This window comes from Pelophylax lessonae, assembly GCF_965119305.1.
Source record: "Pelophylax lessonae genome assembly, chromosome: 2".
In the NCBI taxonomy this organism is placed as follows: Eukaryota; Metazoa; Chordata; class Amphibia; order Anura; family Ranidae; genus Pelophylax; species Pelophylax lessonae.
The window spans coordinates 610830331-610846890 of record NC_138769.1 but is presented as its reverse complement, the minus strand read 5'-3'; the positions used below and the strand labels follow the sequence as shown (position 1 = coordinate 610846890).

General features: G+C 45.6%; 1 protein-coding gene across 1 annotated transcript in view; it reads left to right on the top strand.

Moving 5' to 3' along the window:
* LOC309548494 (hydroperoxide isomerase ALOXE3-like) overlaps nucleotides 1-16356 on the top strand; it is a 294375-nt gene extending 278019 nt beyond the window's left edge. The window contains exon 14 of the mRNA XM_082248441.1: nucleotides 16136-16356. Coding sequence (XP_082104567.1) covers nucleotides 16136-16315 — 180 coding nt within the window. The 3' untranslated portion in view covers nucleotides 16316-16356. The remainder of the gene's footprint in view (nucleotides 1-16135) is intronic.
* Nucleotides 16357-16560: the final 204 nt, after the last annotated feature.

Genomic DNA, 16560 nt, shown 5'->3' with positions numbered 1-16560 from the left:
ATCCCTTTAGCTAGAAGGGTCAGTGGATGGGTGTCCATCAAGGGGATGCTAGAGAGTGTCCTGAAGATTATGTAGTTGCATCAAGTCTGCTTCTTGAGAGAGCAAGAAGACTTAACCCCTTCCATATAAGCGGCAGTATGGTTAAAACAGTGTGACTGCTTCCACAAGTAACCTGGTGAGGCCAAGTGAGAGTTGTCCTTATCAACTGTAAATAGTTCAAGTTTTTTTTTTTTTTTTTAATTCGATTTTTATTGAAGTGTGACATGTTAAGCCCAGGGATAAGGTGGATGAAAGTTTGCAAGGGGATGCACAATGGGGTGGTAGGCTCCAAGAAGTTTGATCTAGTCAGTTGGTTACATGCTTTTATCGTGGCCTCCATAGTGAGGTATGGAGGGATTGTAACCTTATATAGGAAAGAAGAAGCCACGGTCAGTGCTGGGAGGTCATGATTAGGGGCATGTTCTCTTTCTATTTGGGACCACAGGGTATCTTCTTGATTCGTAAACCAAAACTTAATTTGTGCCAGGAGTGAAGCCTGATAGTATGCCCTTGCATCAGGGAGACCCATGCCGCCCACTGATTTAGGTTTGTATAATGTGGATAGGGAAATTCTGAGGGGCTTCCCATCCCATATCAATTTTCGCAACATAGCAGCAAAAGTAGTAAAGAATTTTTGTGGGATCGGGATGGGTAGTGTTCGGAATAGGAAGAGAAGTTTCGGGAGGACCTGTATTTGGTAAGCTGCCATGCGACCCACCCAAGAGAGTTGAGTTTTATGAATATTGAGGAAATTAGAGTTGAGCGGACACCTGGATGTCCGTGTTCGGCGGGTTCGGCCGAACTTAAAAAAAAAGTCCGGGTCTGTGTCCCGGACTTGTGCCGAACTTTTCCCGGACACCGAACCTCATTGAAGTCAATGGGGACCCGAACTTTCAGGCACTAAAATGGCTCTAAAACACCAATGGAAAGGGCTAGAGTGCTGCAAATGGCAGCAAAACGTAGTTAAGAGCATGGCAAGTGCTCTGCAAACAAATGTGGATAGGGAAATAACTTAAAACAACAAAAAAAAAAAAACAGAAAAATAAAACAATGTTCTTCATCTCTGAAGGACGAGGCCCATATGGAGTAGGAGGGAGGTTGAGGTGGTGGTGGATGTGGCAGTGTCATAGGCGTGCGCACAGGGTGTGCTGGGTGTACCTGGGCACACCCTAATCACCTTGGGCACATAGCATTATCGCTCTGTTTGCCAGTGAGGAGATGGGAAAGATCTCCCTCGGACCTGCTCTGCTCTATTTCTCTTTACCAGCAGGGAGAGTAATGTATCGGGGCCATGTACATGTAGGCAAACACATGCATGTGTATTTAAACTTTGGGGTGCACACCCTAATGCAATAGGCTGCGCACACCTATGGGCGGTGTAGGTGGAAGCGGCGGTGGAGGAGGACCAGGGCCGGATTAAGAGCATCATGGGCTTGGTGCTGAGGATTTTGAAGGGCCTTAAGGGCCGTACCTTGGCATGCACCCAGAGGAAGAAGGGTGCAGCCATGCATGCCTAATTCAACATGGGATGCTGTCTCTGAAGCCCATAAACACATCCATGCATCGGCAACTGTCCCTCCTTGTCCGGCCTTCGTGCTGTGTGGGGAGGTTCTGAGGGAGCTGCCTGGGGAAGCGAGCATAGAAGCCAGACTTCTGTGTTTACAAGTGACAGAAGAGCGGTAACAGTGAATATGGCCAACCCGGGGCCTATATTAAGGTAGGGGCCTGGAGCCCCTATGTTAATCTGGCCCTGAGGAGGACGCTGCTTTTTTTTCAGAAATTTTAAATGAGGGTACACCCCAAAAGAGTGAGAAAGAGCAAAAATAGAACAATGGCTGGGTAAGGTCGGTATCCATCGCTATTCTGCACAAGGTACGGAAAAGTCCCGTGGGATCCATGCCTGGTTCATTTTAATGAACGTGAGCTTGTCCACATTGTCTCTGGACAGGCGGCTGCACTTGTCTGTGATAATGCCCCCAGCCGTGCTAAATACCCGTTCAGATAATACACTGGCTGCAGGGCATGCCAGCACCTCCAAGGCGTAAAGGGCAAGCTCAGGCCATGTGCCCAACTTGGAGACCCAGAAGTTGAAGGGGGCAGACCCGTCATTCAGTACGTCTAGGCGTGTGCACACATACTGTTCCACCATGTTGGTGAAATGCTGCCTCCTGCTAAGACGTTCCATATGAGCTGCTGGTGCTGTTGTTTGTTGTGGCGTGCTGACAAAGCTTTTCCACATTTCGGCCATGCTAACCGTGCCTTCTAAGGTGCTGGCGGTGCCCTGGTTGCGTTGGCGACCTCTTCCTCCTCCTCTGCCTTGTGCTTCCACTGTGGCCCCGCTGTCAGGTGGGAATGCTAGCAGCATCGCGTCTACCAGCGTGCGCTTGTACTCGCGCATCTTGCGATCGCGCTCCAGTGAGTGAATTACGGACGGTACGTTGTCCTTGTAACGGGGATCCAGCAGCGTGGCCACCCAGTAATCAGCACAAGTTAGAATGTGGGCAACTCGGCGGTCTTTGTGGAGATACTGCAGCATGTAATCGCTCATGTGTGCCAGGCTGCCCAGAGGCAACGAAAGGCTGTCCTCTGTGGGAGGTGTATCGTCTGTGTCCTCTGTATCCCCCCAGCCACGCACCAGTGATGGCCATGAGCTGGCCTGGGTGCCACCCTGCTGTGAACATGGTTCCATCTCCTCCTCCAGCTCCTCCTCCTCATCCTCCTCATCCTCCAGAACTGTGCCCCTGCTGGACAATTGTGTCCCTGGCGTTTGTGTGTGCAGGAACCCACCCTCGTAGCCCCTTGTGAATGACTGCCCTGAAAGCCTTGGAAATGTTACCTCTTCATCCTCCTCCTCCTCCTCATCCTGTGCCACATCCTCTTCCATCATCGCCCGAATAGATTTTTCAAGGAGGCATAGAAGTGGGATAGTTAAGCTGACAACGGCATCATCGGCACTGGCCATGTTGGTGGAGTACTCAAAACAGCGCAACAAGGCACACAGGTCTTGCATGGTGGCCCAGTTATTGGTGGTGAAGTGGTGCTGTTCCGCAGAGCGACTCACGCGTGCGTGCTGCAGCTGAAACTCCACTATGGCCTGCTGCTGCTCGCACAGTCTTTCCAGCATGTGCAAGGTGAAGTTCCACCTTGTGGGCACGTCACATATGAGGCGGTGAGCGGGAAGGCGGAAGTTACGCTGCAGCGCTGACAGGCGAGCAGCAGCAGGGTGAGAACGCCGAAAGTGCGCACAGACTGCTTTCTGCAGCAGCTCTGACATATCGGGGAAGTTTTTAAGGAACCTCTGCACCACCAAATTCAGCACATGCGCCAGGCAAGGGATGTGCGTCAAATCGGCTAGGCCCAGAGCTGCTATGAGATTTCGCCCGTTATCGCACACCACCAGGCCGGGCTTGAGGCTCACTGGCAGCAACCACTCATTTGTCTGCTGTTCCATGCTCCTCCACAACTCCTGCGCGGTGTGTGGTTTGTCCCCCAAACAGGCAAGTTTTAAAACTGCCTGCTGTCGTTTACCCCTGGCCGTGCTGAAGTTGGTGGTGAAGGTGTTACGCTGTCCGGATGAGGAGGCGGTAGAGGATGAGGAAGCGGATTAGGAATAGTTAGGAACAGGAGGCAAACTGAAGCGCCCTGCAATCCTCGGTGGTGGAAGGACATGCGCCAAATTGCTATCCGCCTCAGGCCCATCCGCCACTGCATTTACCCAGTGTGCCGTTAGGGAGATATAACGCCCCTGACCGTGCTTACTGGTCCACGTATCGGTAGTTAGGTGGACCTTGCCACAGATGGCGTTGCGCAGTGCACACCTGATTTTTTCCCCCACTTGGTTGTGCAGGGAAGGGATGGCTTGCCTGGAAAAGTAGTGGTGACTGGGCACGACGTACTGTGGGACAGCCACCAACATAAGGTTTTTAAAACTGTGCGTCTCCACCAGACGGAATGACAGCATTTCAAAGGCCAAGAATTTTGAAATGCTGGCATTCAGGGCCAGGGATCGCGGGTGGGTAGGGGGGTACTTCCTCTTCCTCTCAAGTGTTTGGGAGATGGAAAGCTGAACGCTTCCATGGGACATTGTGGAGATGGTTTGTGACCCAGGTGGTGGTGTTGCTGACAGATCGTCTGTTTGCGGGGTGGCAGGTGCCGGTATCACTACAGATGTGGCTGGAGCGGCCGAGACTGCAGCAGAAGAGGAAGCAGGATGAGCCAGAGACGTTTCTTGGTTTTGAAGGTGTCTACTCCACTGCAGCTCGTGCTTTGCACTTAGATGCCTGATCATGCAGGTTGTGATCAGGTTGAGAAGGTTTATGCCTCGCTTCAGGCTCTGATTGCACAGGGTGCAAACCACTCGTGTCCTGTCATCAGCACATTTTCTAAAGAACTTCCACGCTAGAGAACTCCTTTGAGCTGGCTTTGGTGCGCTCGTTCCCTTGCTGCGTTGGGCAGTAGCAGGCGTAGTGTCTAGGGCACGGCCGCTCCGCTTCTGCACCCTGCTCCCTCTTCTGCTGTGCTGGTGGCTCTGTGCGACCACCGCCTCTTCCTCCAAACTACTCAGGTCACCTGCATGACCTTCATTCCATGTGGGGTCGAGGACCTCATCGTCCTCCACATCATCTTCCACCCAGTCTTCACCCCTGCCCTCCTTGTCGGTCTCCACAATTCTGAACGCCGCAGCAGTTGGCACCTGCGTTTCGTCATCATCGGAGACGTGCTGCGATGGTCCTTGCATGTACTCATCTTGAGAAATAAGTGGTTGGGCATCGCTGCACTCAATCTCTTCCACTTCTGGGGCAGGGCTAGGTGGATGGCCCTGGGAAACCCTGCTGACAGAGTCATCAAAAAGAAGAAGAGACTGCTGTATGTCTTGGGGCTCAGACTGCTTGCCTGATTTCCAAGGGGGTGAGGTGAAAGACGGTTGGACATCGGCTGCAGGTGCCAACTCTGACCTTTCTGCAGTAGACTGGGTGGGAGACAATGTGAAGGAACTGGAGGCACTGTCAGCAGCAAACCAATCTACTATCGCCTCTACTTCTTCTGGCCTCATCACTTGTAGAGGCGTATGATGCCCTACCAAATACTGATGCAGGTTCTGTCGCCTACTAACACTTGAGGAAGGTGTTTCACTTGTGCGTGTAGCTGGCACAGATCGACCACGTCCTCTCCTTGCAACAGGAGCTCTACCAGCAGCACCACGACCCAGGCCACGGCCCCTATTTGACTGTCTCCTCATATTTCTGTAATTTAAGATCTTGCCCTAGAAAGGTGTTTATTGAATAGCGGAACAAAACAACAACAGTATCGCACGGGTGTATCTCACAGTCAAATATGCAAACTATGCCGCAATTTAATGTTTATTACTCCAAAAGGTTGTATATTGAATAGCGGAATAGGAAAAAGGATAAAAAACGGTGTATCTCACACGTACAAACACAGACTAGGCCCCGATTAAAATTTTTTGTACCCTAAAGGGAGGATGAGGAAGTGGAGTAGGAGGAGTTGGGAACAGGAGGCAAACTGAAGCGCCCTGCAATCCTTGGCGGTGGAAGGAGATGTGCCAAACAAATTTAAAAGGTGTATCTCACACGTACCGATACAGACTATGCCGTAATTTAATTTTTTACACTCCAAAAGGGTGTATATTGAATAGCGGAATAGGAAAAATTTTATAATACGGTGTATCTCACACGAAAAACACAGACTAGGCCCCGATTAAAATTTTTTGTACCCTAAAGGCAGGATGAGGAAGAGGAGTAGGAGGAGTTGGGAACAGGAGTCAAACTGAAGCGCCCTGCAATCCTTGGCGGTAGAAGGAGATGCGCCAAACAAATTTAAAAAGGTGTATCTCACATGTACCGATACAGACTATCCCGCAATTTAATTTTTTACACTCAAACAGGGTGTATATTGAATAGCGGAATAGGACAAATTTTACAAAACGGTGTATCTCACACGTACAAACACAAACTAGGCCCCGATTACAATTTTTTGTACCCTAAAGGCAGGATGAGGAAGAGAAGTAGGAGGAGTTGGGAACAGGAGGCAAACTGAAGCGCCCTGCAATCCTTGGCGGTAGGAGATGCGCAAAACAAATTTAAAAAGGTGTATCTCACATGTACCGATACAGACTATCCCGCAATTTAATTTTTTACACTCAAACAGGGTGTATATTGAATAGCGGAATAGGACAAATTTTACAAAACGGTGTATCTCACACGTACAAACACAAACTAGGCCCCGATTACAATTTTTTGTACCCTAAAGGCAGGATGAGGAGTTGGAGGAGTTCGGAACAGGCAGGAGGCAGACTGAAGCACCCTCAAATCCTCAGCAGTATGAGATGCGCCCCAAAAATTGGAAAGGTGTATCTCACACGTACCGACACAGACTATCCCGCAATTTAATTGTTTATACCCAAAGGTTTTGATTAAATAGCGGAATAGAAAATATTATCAAAAAAAGTGTATGTATCTCACACGTACAGAACCACACTAGGCCCCAATTACTATTTTTTGTACCTCCAAAGGCAGGATGAGGAGTAGGAGGAGTTCGGAACAGGCAGCACCCTCAAATCTTCAGAAGTATGAGATGTGCCCCAAAAATTGGAAAGGTGTATCTCACACGTACCAACACAGACTATCCCGCAATTTATTTGTTTTTACCCAAAGGTGTAGATTAAATAGCGGAATAGAAAATATTATCAAAAAAAGGTGTATGTATCTCACACGTACAGAACCTGACTTGGCCCCAATTACTATTTTTTGTACCCCTAAAGGCAGGATGAGGAGTAGGAGGAGTACGGAACAGGCAGCACCCTCAAATCTTCAGAAGTATGAGATGAACCCCAAAAATTGGAAAGGTGTATCTCACACGTACCAACACAGACTATCCCGCAATTTAATTGTTTATACCCAAAGGTTTTTATTGAATAGCGGAATAGAAAATATTATCAAAAAAAGTGTATGTATCTCACACGTACAGAACCACACTATGCCCCAATTACTATTTTTTGTACCCCTAAAGGCAGGATGAGGAGTAGGAGGAGTACGGAACAGGCAGCACCCTCAAATCTTCAGAAGTATGAGATGAACCCCAAAAATTGGAAAGGTGTATCTCACACGTACCAACACAGACTATCCCGCAATTTAATAGTTTATACCCAAAGGTTTTGATTAAATAGCGGAATAGAAAATATTATCAAAAAAAGTGTATGTATCTCACACGTACAGAACCACACTAGTCCCCAATTACTATTTTTTGTACCCCTAAAGGCAGGATGAGGAGTAGGAGGAGTACGGAACAGGCAGCACCCTCAAATCTTCAGAAGTATGAGATGAACCCCAAAAATTGGAAAGGTGTATCTCACACGTACCAACACAGACTATCCCACAATTTAATTGTTTATACCCAAAGGTTTTTATTGAATAGGGGAATAGAAAATATTATCAAAAAAAGTGTATGTATCTCACATGTACAGAACCACACTAGGCCCCAATTACTGTTTTTTGTACCCCTAAAGGCAGGATGAGGAGTAGGAGGAGTACGGAACAGGCAGCACCCTCAAATCTTCAGAAGTATGAGATGAACCCCAAAAATTGGAAAGGTGTATCTCACACGTACCAACACAGACTATCCCGCAATTTAATTGTTTATACCCAAAGGTTTTGATTAAATAGCGGAATAGAAAATATTATCAAAAAAAGTATATGCATCTCACACGTACAGAACCACACTAGGCCCCAATTACTATTTTTTGTACCCCTAAAGGCAGGATGAGAAGTAGGAGGAGTACGGAACAGGCAGCACCCTCAAATCTTCAGAAGTATGAGATGAACCCCAAAAATTGGAAAGGTTTATCTCACACGTACCAACACAGACTATCCCGCAATTTAATTGTTTATACCCAAAGGTTTTTATTGAATAGCGGAATAGAAAATATTATCAAAAAAAGTGTATGTATCTCACATGTACAGAACCACACTAGGCCCCAATTACCATGTTTTGTACCCCTAAAGGCCGGTTGAGGAGTAGGAGGAGTACGGAACAGGCAGCACCCTCAAATCTTCAGAAGTATGAGATGAACCCCAAAAATTGGAAAGGTGTATCTCACACGTACCAACACAGACTATCCCGCAATTTAATTGTTTATACCCAAAGGTTTTTATTGAATAGCAGAATAGAAAATGTTATCAAAAAAAGTGTATGTATCTCACACGTACAGAACCACACTAGGCCCCAATTGCTATTTTTTGTACCCTAAAGGCAGGATGAGGAGTAGGAGGAGTACGGAACAGGCAGCACCCTCAAATCTTCAGAAGTATGAGATGCACCCCAAAAATTGGAAAGGTGTATCTCACACGTACCAACACAGACTATCCCGCAATTTAATTGTTTATACCCAAAGGTTTTTATTGAATAGAGGAATAGAAAATATTATCAAAAAAAGTGTATGTATCTCACACGTACAGAACCACACTAGGCCCCAATTACTATTTTTTGTACCCCTAAAGGCAGGATGAGGAGGTGGAGGAGTCCGGAACAGGCAGCACCCTCAAATCTTCAGAAGTATGAGATGCACCCCAAAAATTGGAAAGGTGTATCTCACACGTACCAACACAGACTATCCCGCAATTTAATTGTTTATACCCAAAGGTTTTTATTGAATAGCGGAATAGAAAATATGATATAAAATTGGTGTGATTTATCAATAGCACATGTGAACAGCAGTGTCTTATATCATTCAGCTCTGCTGCAGGCTATGGAGGGAAAAAAAAAAAAATTCCCCTTTTAAGTGTAATTTTTAACTAGATTAGTACAGACTAGGCCACAATTTAATTTTTTTAACCCAAGGCTGTATATTGAATAGTGGAATAGAAAAAAGTGTATGATTTTTGAAACCACTCAATAATAGCACATGTGAACACACACAGCAGTGTATTATCACAGTCAGCACAGCAGCACTGAAGGAAAAATGCTGCACACAGTGACTGATAGAAAAAGACTTTTCTCCCTCCTCCTCAGTGGGCAAAAAAGATTGTTTTCACTGCACCCCACACACAGCAAAATCGATGTGGACCAGCTCTGCTGCAGGCTATGGAGGGAAAAAAAAAATTCCCCTTTTTAAATTTTTAACTAGATTAGTACAGACTATGCCACAATTTAATTTTTTTTAACCCAAGGGTGTATATTGAATAGTGGAATAGAAAAAAGTGTATAACTTTTGAAATCTCTTAATAATAGCACATGTGAACACTGAACACAGCAGTGTATGATCACAGTCAGCACAGCACAGCACTGAAGGGAAAACGCTGCACACAGTGACTAATAGAAAAAGATTTTTCTCCCTCCTCCTCAGTGGGCAAAAAAGATTGTGTTCACTGCACCCCACACACAGCAAAATCGATGTGGACCACTGACACCTGCCTATCTCCAGCCTCTCCCTAACAGGATTGATAAGATCGGTCACTGCAAACCCCCCCCCCCACACAGCAATATCGGTTGTAGAACACTAACCCTAAAAATCAGCAGCCTCGCCCTAAAATGCCCTACAACTCGCACTGCCTAACACACTCCGACCTGTCCCTCAATTCTATCCGGACACAAATGGTTTTTGCCTGTCTGTCCCTAATCAGCAGCCAGCACGTATGATGTGTAGAGATGTATAGAACTGTTCGCCGGCGAACAGTTCCCGGCGAACTTCGCATGTTCGCGTTCGCCGCTGCGGGCGAACATATGCGATGTTCGGTCCGCCTCCTATACATCATCATTGAGGCAAACTTTGACCCTGAACATCACAGTCAGCAGACACATTCCAGGCCAATCAGAATACCTCCCTCCCACACCCTCCCACCTCCTATAAATAAGCAAGGGCAGCATCCATTTTAGATCATTTCTGTGTTACTGAGAGCAGGGAAAGTGCTGGTGCTGCTGCTGCTGTTATAGCTAGGGACAGTTCCCGGTCTTGTTAGCCAGTGTTCTTGGTACACTCCTGCTGTAAGGACAGCACCCCAAAAAGAACTTCCTAGGGCTGGTATTTGAGGTTTTTTTTGTATATATATATATATATATATATATATATATATCTATCTATTGTCCCCAAAAGCCCTTTTGAGGGCTGGTATTTGTGTAATTTTTTTTGTTCTGTGATATATATATATATATATATATATATCTATCTATTGTCCCCAAAAGCCCTTTTGAGGGCTGGTATTTGTGTAATTTTTTTTGTTCTGTGATATATATATATATATATATATATATATATATATATATATATATATATTGTCCCCAAAAGCCCTTTTGAGGGCTGGTATTTGTGTAATTTTTTTTTGTTCTGTGATATATATATATATATATATATATATATATATATATATAGTCCCCAAAAGCCCCTTTGAGGGCTGGTATTTGAGTATTTTTTTAATATATATATAATATATGTAGCATGTCCAGAACCAGAAAAAAAAATTCATATAGGTGTAAAAGGGGTTCCCACCATCCCTGCTCTACTGAAAAATTATCTTTTTTTTCTGGTTCTGGACATGCTACAGAGCTGAAACTTCACAGGTACACTTTTTAGACCCCCTATACACCAAATCACACAAAAAAAGTTCTTAAAAATTGTCATTTTTGATAGAGAGCCAATTATTGGAAAACTTAAAAAAAAAAAAACTTAAAAAAAAAAAAATTTCTTTGGATTTATTGTCTGGGGGGGTCTAAAAAGTGTACCTGTGAAGTTTCAGCTCTGTAGCATGTCCAGAACCAGAAAAAAAATAGAATTAGGGTTAGGGCTAGGGTTAGTGTTAGGGTTAGGGTTAGGGTTAGGGCTAGGGTTAGGGTCAGGGCTAAGGTTAAGGTTATTTTTAGTGCTTAGGGTTAGAGGGTTAGAGTTAGAGGGGTAGGGGTAGGGCTACTAACTCTAACCCTAAGTATCTCACCGCAACCCTAACCCTAGCCCCTAACACTAAACCTAACCCTAACCCTCTAACCATAACCCTAACCCTCTAACCTTAACCCTAACCCTCTAAGCCTAGCCATAAAAATAACCCTAACCCTAAACCTAACCCTAGCCCTAGCCCTAACCCTAACCCTAACCCTAGCCCTAACCCTAATTCGTATTTTTTTCTGGTTCCGGACATGTTACAGAGCTGAAACTTCACAGGTACACTTTTTAGACCCCCCAGATGCTAAATCCAAAGAAATTTTTTATTTTTTTTTTTTTTTTTAATTTTTCCAATAATCGGCTCTCTATCAAAAAATTACAATTTTTAAGAACTTTTTTTTGTGTGATCCCTCTCCGGCATGCCACAGTCCAGGTGTTTGTCCCCTTGAAACAACTTTTCCATTACTATTGTGGCCAGAAAGAGTCCCTGTGGGTTTAAAAATTCGCCTGCCTATTAAAGTCTATGGCGGTTCGCCCGGTTCGCCGGTTCGCGAACATTTGCCGATGTTCGCGTTCGCCGTTCGCGAACGCCGAATTTTAGGTTCGCGACATCACTAATGATGTGTGCTCTGTCCCTGAACTAACACAGCAGAATGACGCAGCGGCGCTCCGTCTCGAACTTCTAAAGACTTGGTCACATGCTTCAGATGGCCAATCACAGCTACTAATACATTTGTAGGCATGGCTGGGATGGCTTAAGGCACACCAGTTAAACGCTTGTTGATTGGCTGTTGAAAGCCCGCCATGAAAAGCGTGCCAATGCATACAAAACCCGGAAATAAAATGACCGAACACGGATTTTTACCCGAATATACAGTAAAGTTTTCGGGTCCGTGTTCGGGTAACAAAAATCCAATTATTCGGTACGAACACGAATAATACAGTCCGTGTTCGCTCAACCCTAGAGGAAATCTTTTTCCATAATTTTCAGTAGAGGGGGGAAGTTACAATGGTAGGTAATAGAGGTCGGCACTGTCAATTGTACCCCAAGGTATGTTATCGAGGGGGCTTCCCAGTTGCAAGGGAATATAGATTTTAAAGTTACCAGCTCTTGAGTTGAGATGGCAATGGGGAGTGCGTAGCATTTGGCAGTGTTAATTTTATAAAAGGATTCTCGGCCAAATTCATGCAAAAGGTCAATTACTTTTGGGAGCGTCTCTGTGGGGTGTGTAACTGTCAAGAGAACATCATCTGCAAAGAGTCCCAATTTGTGTTCCATACTTCCAATCCCAATGCCCTTAATCTAGGCATTAGAGCGAACATGTTCCGCTAGAGGTTCAATAGCTATGGAAAACACAATTGGCGAATGTGGGCAGCCTTGGCGGGTGCCATTAGTCAGCGTGAACGTATCAGATAGTAGGCTTGAATTGAGAACTCGGGCAGTAGGATTGGAGTAGAGAGACATAATGGCCGTATGCATAAATCCCCGTATTCCAAATTTATACAAGGTATGAGAGAGATACCCCCAGTGCACGCTATCAAATGCTTTTTCAGCATCTAAAGCAACGAGAGCACTGGGGGTATCCTGCAGTTCAACATGCCGGAGAAGGTCCAGCATTCGTCTGTTCCCGTCAGGGGCTTGTCTTCCTTGAACAAAGCCCACCTGGTCCATGCCAATGAGGTAAGGGGTAACTTTCAACAATCTGTTAGCTAATACCTTGGCGAATATTTTTACGTCCGTATTTAGGAGGGATATTGGTTGTTAGGTGAGGATGGGTCTTTCCCTGGTTTGGGTATAGTGACAATTGTCACTTGCAGCATCTCAGTGGGGAATGAGCCTAGTTCTACAGCGGCAATACACATTTTAGTCAGTTCAGGGGCCAATATGGAGGAAAAGGCTTTGTAGTATTCGGACGAGAAACCGTCTGCTCCTGGTGATTTGTGCAGTGGGAGAGATTTGATCACGGATAGAATTTCATCAGTGTCAATAGGTCTGTTTAACATAGCTAGATTATCCCTGTTAACAGTTGGCAGTTGAATTCGGTCAAGGAATTCCTGAACATCAGAATTTGAGGGGATATGCGTAAGGGGGTCTTTCTGTAAATTATAAAGGGATTCATAATATTCTTTAAAAACGTTCACTATATGTGCGGGGTTATGTACTGTAGTGCCGGAGGCGGGATGTTTGATAAGGGGTATGTGTGATTTAACAAGCTTGACTCGCAGTTGGGAAGCCAACAGCTTCCCCGCTCTATTGCCTTGGTAGTACCAATTCAAGCAGAGCCTTTTCAGGGCAATGTCAGCGTCAGTTTTTAAGAGCTATCGTGATTCCTCCCTATGCCGGTTAAGCTGGATCAACAAGGTGGGATCAGTGTTTGAGGATTGTTTGTGTAGGTGTTCAAGTTTAGCAATGTCATCATGAAGGCGGGATATGAGGGCATTCTTTTTTCTACGCTCTCTAGCTTTAATTTGAATGAGGAGGCCCCTTGCAAATGCCTTATGAGCACACCAAATAGTAGATTTAGGAGTGTGGTATCATTATGCTGGAAAAATTCTGTGATTTTTCCCTTGAAGTTCTGCACTATGAGGGTGGGAGAGTATATACAGTAGGTATCATTACGCCAAATTTGTGGAGGGGGACGGTTGTATTGATCAGCAACAGTAAGGGTAATGGGCGCATGGTCTGACCACGTTATATGGAGGATGTCCGCATTGAGCACACATTGGAGGGTATATTTATCCGTAAGGAAATTGTCAATCCTAGAATAGGAATTGTGCACATGTGAAATATATGAGAAGTCCCTTTCAGTGGTGCGGAGGTATCGCCAGGGATCAAAGAGGCCCTCTGCAACACAGAGAGCTCCAATAGCTGGTCGCCTCCCACGCCGCACCAAAGAGGAGTCCATATCAGGATTGCAGACTGCATTAAAATCTCTGCAAATAATTAATTTACCCGCTTTCAGTTTGTTAACCTTCTGGAGCAATTTGCGGAGGTAACGTACAGGTTTCCTGTTAGGAGCATAAAGGGTTACAACAGTGTAGACCACATTGTTAATTTCAGCTACCATAATTATATAGTGAACACAATCGTCCGTAGAAATTGAACGTAGGGTAAAAACAACAGTATCTCGTACAGCTATCAGTACGCCATTGCGTTTGCGAGAGTCATTCGAGAAAAAGATATGAGAAAATTTGGGATGTGAACATTTAGGCGCCTTGTCTCTGGAAAAGTGGGTCTCTTGGGCGCATAGTATATCGCAGTTCTGTTCCAATGCCTCTCTCCAGAGGACCCTGCGTTTAAATGGGAAAGGAATTTAAATGACATCCCAATAGTAAGTGGATAGGTAATGCCAACCAGTGGTAGGGGGAGAGAACCACCTGCTTGAAGAGTTAGAGGAGACAACAGGCTTGACTAATTGGGGGGAGAACATGAAGGGCCCAGGAGGGGTCACGGTCACCAACAGGGCGGCCACAGTCCTGTCAAGTAGAGAAAAGGTACAAAGGGCGGGTAAAGGGGTACAAGATCTTCTCGCACCGATGTGTAAATGGGGGTCAAACAAACTGTCAAAGTTCAGCCGAACTCCGGGAGTGTAGCCTAGCGACCAACTGCTAGGGTGGAGATGAACATTGTCCAAAGAGGGAAATAAAGTACAGGTAAGGTGATCTGAGTACAGGAACGCCACCTACTGTACTTGAAGCTGATTATCTCCTGTTTCTTCCGCTGCGATTCCGTTGTCCAAGCAGGCTAAGGGAGTCAGGTGGTTCCTGACATTCTTCCTGTGGGAGCAGGCCCCACTTGCGTAGAAGTTCCAGACCTTTATCCAAAGAAAAGATAGAGTGTGAAACATTCTGCATTGTCACTATAAGCTTAGCTGGAAAACCCCATTTATAAGGGATCTTATGGTTCCTGAGAACCTTGGTAATAGATGTCAGGTTGTTTCTCGCCGCCAATGTAGCTTGAGAGAGATCCGCATAGGGAGAGATTCCTGTGTACGGGTCAGGGAGGGAGGCATTCAGTCTAGAAAAGCACATCAGTTGATCCTTCACGTGATAAAAGTGGATGCAAGCTATCATATTCCTAGGTATCTCTTCAGCAATTCAGCAATATGAGGTGGTTTGGACAGTCTATGCACTCTATCAATAATCAGGTCAGCTGGTGTAAGTGAGGGGATAGATTTAGGCATAAGCTGCTGGATGAAATCCTGAAGTTCAGCATTTTTGACAGACTCAGGGATGCCTCTGAATTTTATATTATTTTTGCGTGCCCTGTCTTCGATATCTGCCATTTTGATTTTCAGTTGCTTGAGCTCAGATTCCATAATGAGCATCCACTAGATCATTATAGGCCCCTATGAACTCATCCATCTTGGCCTCTGTGTAATCCACTCTATCCCCCAGAGCAGCAAGCTCCTTGCGCACAGAGCGCATAAATGTCGCCATGTCTTGTTGCAGTGCACCTCTTAGTGTTAATAGCATGTCCTTAAGTGTGACATCTGTGATCTGTTGTCCTGTTGTAGGGAAGTGATCTAACTGCTGGCTGTATGCTGAGGTTTCCTCCATAAGCTCCACCTCCCCATCCTGTGCTCTACCTTGGTCTATTGGGCTGCTAGTGGCAGAGGATGGCTGTGGATTGGGGTCCCCCTGTGACTCTCCCAGTGTGCAGGGAGGATCGTACCGGAAAGATGCAGGCTGGATGTGTGAAGCGGTGCGTGTCCCGGCGCCATCTTGAGGGCTGCGGCCTGTTGCGAGGGTGAAGAAATCAGTTCATTTCCGCGGGCCCTCCCGCTCTTTGCGCTTGCCCATGGAGTTCATCTGGAAGCCACCAACGTTGGGGTCGCTCATGGTCGCCAGGGAGCTGTGCAGGATCGCTGGGAATGGCTGTAGTCACACTCCGTGAGTCAGAGCAGAGAGCTAATGCTGCCATCTGCTCCGGCTGCCAGCTCCACCCCCCCAAATAGTTCAAGTTGGAGTATCCCACTATTCCCTTCTCGCATCCAAATTCACAATAAATATAGAATCAAAACCCCTGGACTGTTTTTTTTGAGTAACGAGCCATTGGGAGTAAGGATGGATGTGTGAACTGTCCCTAAGTGACTGGCTGCAGGTAATCAGAGGAGGCCCAAGAAGTCATCATACAGCAATCCCTATGGGGACAGTGCTACAGATGTATTGTAAAGAAAATCACAACAATGTCTCTTTTTTTTACAGAGGCGTCTAGGAGAGTACCCTGATGAACGTTTTACAGAGAAGGCCCCACAAGAGTTCATTAAGAAGTTCCAACATCAACTGTCTGAGATCTCCAAATGCATCCAGGAGAGGAACAAGACCATGTGTCTGCCTTATCCCTACCTGGACCCGAGTGAAATAGAAAACAGTGTCTCCATTTAATAGTGATAGTGATGGATCTGCTTTCTGACTGTTCTTTGCATCCTTACTTTCTAAATGTGATGGTATCAGTGCAGACTATCATAATTAAGGATAAATGTGGATGAAATAATCTTTTATCAGGAATAAAGGCTTTCTCAGCGAATATCTTTTTATGTATAATTATTTACCATCTCTTCGCTGTTGTGTTCCTGGGTCTCTCTTAAGCAGTATACCAGTGTGGTTCGCAACTGAACAAGACAGCAGTT